Below are 7,318 nucleotides of genomic sequence, written 5' to 3'. Positions count from 1 at the left end.
GAAAGTAAAAATAAATTTAAAAATAAGTTTTTTTTTTTTTTTTTAAACCACAAGAAAAATTGTTCAGTGGCTCTGGATGTTTGGTTGATTTTTAAATACAGGAATTTGCACTTTGATGCCATTGTGCTCAGAACTGTTTTTACCACTAGCAACGGAGACGTTCAGCGACTCGATCCCAGGGTGAAGCACTCTGCCAGGGGGTATGGCCAGCATCCGATGGCACAGGAGCTGCGTCTCTAGGGAGAGTCCCTCACCTTCACTACCTGCAGAACAAAGACACTGCTCAGGCCAGCTCACAGCCACTGCCACGTCCCTTTTTCCCCTCCCAAGTACAGAATGCTCTGTCACAACTACGCCCTGCCCCTAAGCTCACCAGCGATCTCACCAGCTCCCATTCCAAGAACTACCAGAGGTGAGACAGGCACCTTACCTGCCTTCCCTTCCTGGTGCACTCCAGCCTCCCCAGATCTGTTCTCCAGTGCCTGAAGTGTTTCTGAGGAACGCCTGCACACACAGCATAAGGCACAGAGCCTCTCAGCCCAAGTGCAAAGATCCCTGGCGCACGCAGCCACTGCGCCAGGGGACGGCTGCCCACACACATGGGCTGCTGCCAGAGGGACAAGGCAGACAAGAGGCCACAGGCTTGATCTGGTCCAGCAAATCCCACATCCCTTCTGACAGTGACAGGTTCAGCCGTTTCAGCACACAGTACCACCAGCTGGGTGCAACTTGTGAATGCAGACAGTTTAACCAGAGGCTTCAATTGATTAGTTGTTAAACCATCCAACAGCCCTGATATGTTTGGGCTGATACACTGGTGAAACAGAGTTGAAATCTATCCCAGGTCATTAGTAGTTGTTTGACTCACACTGTCACAAAGGGAAATGGAAAGGGAGAGGCTTTAAACAAACCTGCGCAGACATGTGAAAATGCAGAAGACCACAGACCTCCCAGCCTGCCTGGCTCCCCAAAGAATTCTTCCACATTGATTATTCAAAGCTACACAGAGAGCTACACGGCTGCAAGAATACCCAGCTCATTTCAAAGACCTGCTCACCCTCTGATAAAACAGGCTCAGCATGCTGGAAGCCAAACGTTCCCCTTCAACATCCACACCCCAACCGCGGCTGAACCCCAGACTCATCCTGGGACAGCACTGGTGGGGCACACGCTGCCTACCAGGGGCTTCTGCACCTCTGCCTGAGTGACCAGTGCTGTCACCAGGGCCTGGCTCAGCTCACCTACATGTGGACACCTGCCTGAAGTTTAACAGCACACACAGATGCTTTAGCACTTTCTGTGCCACTGCAGACTCACTCCTCTGTCAGGCAAATGAGCTCCTTCCTCGGCTGAGTTGCGACAGAACTCTTCCCCTGTCGTCGACCTACAGCAGGTCCTGTGCCCCCTCCCCGTGTGTTGTTCTGTGCGACGCTCCTCTGACCACACAGGGTAGGGAAGTGCTGTTATTCCCATCTCATAGACTGGAAACTGAGGCCCAGCCTTACGTTTTGCTAGCCTGATCCAGCTGGCAAGTGGATTTTTGTGCAAGTAAAAGAATGCTTTGAGTAACGCATCTTGCATCGCCTTCCCACATGAAATAAGCCACACTGGCAAAAGCAAAAGCATCCTTTGGCTGCGGTGAGTGAACCTTCAGAAAATCAAAATTCTATCCTAACAGTTATTTTCTTCCTTCTTTCTTTAAGCCAGAAGTGCAGACAAGACGTGGGTGAGTTATCCAAGGTCACACTGGAAGCCTGGGTGACACAACGCATCAGAGCCAAGTGTCCCACAGCCCAGCCTGCCTCTTCTTCACTAGACTGTGGCTCTCCAGGGATGCTTCAAGAAGAAAAAAATAAATTATCCTACTTTTCACTGATTCAACACAGAAAAGTTTTACAACTAACAGTCACACTTGTCTCCTGAGCCTCTCAAATCACACTCTCATGGGACTCTCCAACTGGGACAGCAGCTATTGCCAGAGGTGCAAGAGCTCCTGGAGCAATCCTCTCCTCTCTCTGATAAGGGTCTTACGATTCCTAATAAAGGCAGCAATTTTGCTTCCAGCTTTTACAAAGCTTTTTATGGCTCTGGCTGCTTAAAATAATTAGGAACCATAAATTCAGGGCAAAAAGACTTGCAGAGTGTGAGATGAGGGGGGGGAGTATTGACTGAATCAGATTAAATCCTAGTTTATACTGGTGAACAAAACACTGCCCACTTCAGATCTTTGACTTCCATCTCTCAGCATCTTTCCCTCAGTGACAGGCCTCAAGACCAGAGCTGGAGCTTGGCTGAAATGATAAAACAGGTTTCCTGCCCTGTTTAGTTACTACCACTGTACCAGCTGCAGTTTCCAGTGCAACAAGTTCAAATCCAGCCATGCTGGCAGTTCAGAGAAATATACCAAATAAGCACCTCCATAAAATCACCAATTCCTTGACCAGCCTTAAACCCCAAGCTAAAGACTTGAATGTGTGAGAAGAACAAATTACACAGAAACTCTTCTTGCTCAGACTTTTAAGTGCTCCCAATCTGTTCCTGTTTGCAGAAGCCTTCCAGTCTCCAGGGCAGCCAGCCTGCCTGTCACCTTCAGCAATGACTCCAGTGCAGACAACATTAAGCTGGACTGTCCAAATCACTCTCTGCCAAGCCAGCGAGGATGCCAGGAAGGTGAATTCAAGTCTGCGAACACTTAACTTACAAGACAATCTGTGCAATGCCAGGAAGCTCACACTACCAAGTTAAATTATCTCTGCTGCTCTCTGTTTGTGGCTGCAGGTACGCTACATATTCAGATCTAGGACGTTTCTTCAAACAACCCCAGCATCAGACAACTGTAATGTTCAATTTTCTTTTCAGTGAAGAGTTAGTGCTCAGCAGAGAGTTGAAATCATTGCTGCTGCAAGGTCCGGGAGCTCTCCTCATGCATCTACCAATCAGCCTCCAATCTCCCTTGACAAAAGGATATTTGGACTTTTTCCTGGAGAAATCTCTCATAATTCAAGGTAACGACACCGCTGCCACTTTCACCCCCTTCCTTTCTTCCGGCGTTGTCGTTGTTTCTGGGATGCATTTCTTTGTGGTCCATCAGCAGTGCTGCCAGACTCCCTACTCCCTTTATAATACAGCTCCACACATCTTGTAAAGATGCCAGATTTGCAACGTTGTCTTGTCAGTATTTCTAGGAGTTCGGTAAACATTTTAATTAAAGGAATGTCTTCTGAGCCAAGAAAACCGCAGCACGGGGCAGGATTACAGCCCCTTGATGGCTCATCGCCAACATGACACTACTTCCAAGCGTAAAAGCTCAAACCAGCTCTTGTGACAGGTGACACAAAGCAGGGGGCCAGGGCACAGCCACACAAGGGCGCCTCGAGCAGCATTCTTGGGTGAATTTCTTTGTCTCGCTGCCACGAGGCCGTTACTCCCCTTCTCTTCACCTTCTGAGAGGCTGCACAATCCCAAACTCTGCCTACGACAGACAGAATTCTTTGCAGGTGTCCTCTACACAAAGAGGGGGAAGCAGGAGAGGGCTCTGGTGGAATTGCCCAGTTTAGGTGCTCAGGAAAGCGGCACTCACGGCTCAAACAGCGCACAGCTCTGGCAGGGAGGAGGTTACTCCTGCTCCTCCTCTGGTACCGCAGCAGCCAACAGCTCCTGTGTTCTCCTGGGCGTACAAAAGCAGCCACTGACGGGTCTCCATGCTGCAAAGCCCAACTCTGAGTTCAGACCAGCCCCAACAACAGTTCCTCATGCTTCTTTCCAGACCTGGGCACAGAGATATACTCCTGTTTTTTCAAAAGGAAGCATGACAGAGCAAAGAGATGGCACAGCTCTGTCACAGCCTCAGCACAGCAAGAGCAAACACGTACCTCCTGGGTCCCTCACTCAGGTTTCTGGTTTGCCAACACAGAATATCCAGGTCCAGGGCTCGAGGTGAGGAGCAAAACTGCCACAGAACAGAACACGAAACAACACACCGTGGCTACACTGACCCAGTCCTGTCCTGCCACTGAGAACGGCCATCTAGACCCTCTGCAGCTACTCACCTCCCTTTTCATCCACAAACTGGTTTGTTCTTGCAGTTCCTACTGGGAGGTTTCTCGGCTCCCCCCCTTCCTCTGGTCCCTATTTCATTTGCAGTCAAATCATTCTAGTACTTCTTGCTCAGCTTTTCTTTTCCAGACCAAAATGTGATGTAATGTAACAGACTTGCAACTGGCTTTGGAGTGAGACATCGCCCTGACCGTTCCCTCACCCATGCGCTGCCACCGAGCCCAAAGCTCTGCAAACTGAAATACCTATTACTATAATAACGGGTTTATTCCACTGGAATTCCAAGCAACTGATGACAGGAACATCTTCCACATCCTTAGGCTTGCTGACCGTTCCCACGACTTCCCAGCCTTCTGCAGTTTTAGCCTACAAAGGGAAAGGAAACAAATATTTTAAAAATTACCTACTTCTCAAGCTTCAAAAGAAAATGTCATCTATGCAAACATATTTTTTTTTTAATGTTTTCAGTTAAGCTGAGTGGCTTTTCTGAGGTTTTTTTTTTGCATCCCTTGAATTTTTACCACCAAAGCCCTCCCAGTACCAGGACACAAACCTTGATTTAAGGAAAAAAAAAAAAGAAAATTTAAAGAGTAATTTTCCTTCTTGGCTTTACTCCAGTTCAGCAAACAAACAAACAGCAACTGAAAAGCTTTTTTTTTGCCCATAGAACAGTTCTAGGAAGGTTTTTGCCAGGAAAGCATACAAAAAGAGTAGTGTTAAACAAATTAGCATAAGGTTAATCCACAGAGCAGTGCAGTGGAAGTTCTCAAGCGCAGGCTCAGCCATTAGAAGCCCACAGTAACGTTTTCAAACACAAGCACACATTTTCAAACCCAGATGCCAAAAACCAGCTCACACAAAAGGCAGGGCACTCGACACTCACTGCCTCACATAACCAGAGAAGCAGCCTTCCTTCCCACACCCTAGTAAAGAGAGCTTAATTATTTGTCTTGGAAATCTATTTTAACAATAAAAGAGCTGCTGCTTCTTGCCAGCTTCATTTCCTGTGAAATTGGCACTTTTTACATTAAGTTATATCAAATTTACACCAGCCAGGCAATGCCAAGGGTTAGGCCAGGGAATCTGGGTCCAATTAAATGAACTGCTGCAATGGCTCAAAATGTTAATAATTCAAGCTTTACAGTAACAAAGTGATTCTTCCAGCTGTTTCAATTAAATATCAATGTATTTTATGTATCTTCCATTTCACCATCATCCAGAGCTGCAGCTGCCACACACCTACTGTACAGCTGGACAAGGATTTCCTAGCACCGAGCAGGAAGAGTCCAGGCTTACCTCAGCTCGGCCTCCTCGCTGTCAGCCCAGACTACGACGAGCTCTCCCTCAAAGGACCCTGAGGGTCTGCAGCCTCTGCCCTCCCACCCGGTGCTGAACCTCCCAACCCCACCCTGCTCCCCCAGGACTGGGGATCCCGCAGGAACAGGGGAGGGCAATGAGAGCCTGCAGCTCCCTGCTCCGTGTGCACACAGCATCCAGCCCGTCCCCAGCCCTGCCAGGGCACAGGGGACCTCTGCAAAGAGTCGGGGCAGTCACACGTTGCTGTCCCACTGGGATGGATGCACTCTGCCAATACAAAGCAACTTCCCTGAGTTTGTTTAATTTTAAATCATTTTCTTCCATATGCATTCCCTTTCCTTTTGCAGCACGTTCTTCAAAGGGCCCTGTCTCACCTCATTGCATAGGTACAGCGTAAAAACACTCCCAGCAGCTCACAGCAGCCCTGGTTTCTCCTCTCTTCCCTGCTCCAAAGGCTGCCCAATGCTGCCATCGTGTGCCTGGGCCCCGGGATGCTGCCTCTGCCACACGCCGGGCAAGATCTGCTGCAGGCAGCAGCGCCAGCTCGGTCCCCACGCAGAGAAAGGGTGACAGACGCTGTCTGACTGAGCTCACAGGCTGAGCAGGGGCACAGACACAGCGTGATGCTGCTATCCCCATTTTCCAGAGGAAGACGGGAAACAGCCCTGTTACCCCACGGGATGGAACGGGACTGGGGGTGCACGGCTGTCAGAGGTGGTCTGACAGCACAGACCACCAGCAGCAAACTGGAGTGCAGAGCAGGAGCACGGGATGCTGCAAGTAACCGAGTCCTTTTCCTGCACCTCCTCTCTGCTCAACAAATGCAATATTTGAGGTTTCTAGAAAGGAAAGGGGAAAAAAAATGTGGATCATTCTACCTTCAAAAAGCTCTGGAGATCATCTGTGCTGTAGACATCAAAGACTTCCATAGCTCCAGAACTAGCTTTGCTCACTGTTGGAGTCAAGGGGCAGCTGCAAGGAAAAAAGAAAGGAAACATGTCATATGAGAACAAAAAAGGAAATTCAGGAGAACTTCTGTTTCTGTATTTTCTTCTCTTGCATCTGCCACCCTGTTCCAACTAGTCCACTAAAGATCTCACTCAATATACAGATGATATTTTCCTATGAAGAAGGTGAGCTCAGAAATTAACCCCAGAAACAGGCTGTGCACAGCTGGACAGCTGAAACACAAAATGGGTTAAAACAAAAAGTACTCAGAGAGGTTCCTTACCAGCCTGGAATACCCTGTCCTGCAGCCTCCCTGCAGGGCAAGGCAAAGCAACAGCTAGCCAAATTCAGCTCTCACGCTCACTCCTAGAAAGCCCCCTAAAGAACCTGTCAAGCAATACAGGGTAGAAACCTCCCTGCAAACCAGTAGGAAAAGAAAGAGAAGAGCTGAAGGAGCAGATCACCAACCCCATACCTGTTCCTCTGGCTTGTCACCACTCTGTCCACCCCCAAGAAGTAGGCAGAGCGCAGGAGTGCCCCCAGGTTCATGGGATCCTGGATCTGCTCCAGCACCAGCCAAATCAGCTGTCGGTTCGGACTCTCTCCATCCCCCAAATCAGGCTTTTCAGCTTCCTCCAAACTCTTGAAACGGAGAGGAGTGGCCTCCAAACAAACTCCCTGGTGGACCTGACCTCTGCAAAGAGCATCCAGCTCCCTGCGTTGGACGTGGTGCACAGGGACACCGCGGGCCGTGGCCTGAAGGACAAACTCGCTCATGACAAGGCGCCGAGCGCCGCTGCTCTGCTTGAGGAACAGCCTGAACGGGTCCCTCCGGAACTGGGAGAGGGCCAGGGCGCAGGGCGCGATCCCGAACAGGATCTCGGAGCCTTTAGTCCTCTCGATGGGCAGAGCCCTTCGGTCCAGCCTCCTCCTGGCCTTGGAGTCACTCTCTCCGGAGCTCCACAGCTCCCTGCTGGCCGGCGCAGCCTGACGGGCC

At 49.6% G+C, this 7,318-nt stretch overlaps 1 protein-coding gene across 1 annotated transcript; it reads right to left on the bottom strand.

Moving 5' to 3' along the window:
• Positions 1 to 143: 143 nt before the first annotated feature.
• On the bottom strand, positions 144 to 7,293 carry MRM1 (mitochondrial rRNA methyltransferase 1; the record flags this gene model as incomplete). The annotated part of the gene is made up of 4 exons (XM_010168242.2): positions 144 to 263; positions 4,302 to 4,422; positions 6,252 to 6,345; positions 6,797 to 7,293. Coding segments are annotated over 4 exons (832 nt in total), but the record flags the coding sequence as incomplete, so codon positions are not given.
• Between the last annotated feature and the right edge of the window lie 25 nt (positions 7,294 to 7,318).

The sequence above is a fragment of the Antrostomus carolinensis genome, unplaced genomic scaffold (genome assembly GCF_000700745.2).
Source record: "Antrostomus carolinensis isolate BGI_N321 unplaced genomic scaffold, ASM70074v2 scaffold34725, whole genome shotgun sequence".
NCBI classification, from domain to species: Eukaryota; Metazoa; Chordata; class Aves; order Caprimulgiformes; family Caprimulgidae; genus Antrostomus; species Antrostomus carolinensis.
Note: the sequence above shows the minus strand (reverse complement) of the source record. Positions and strands in the feature narration are given on the sequence as shown.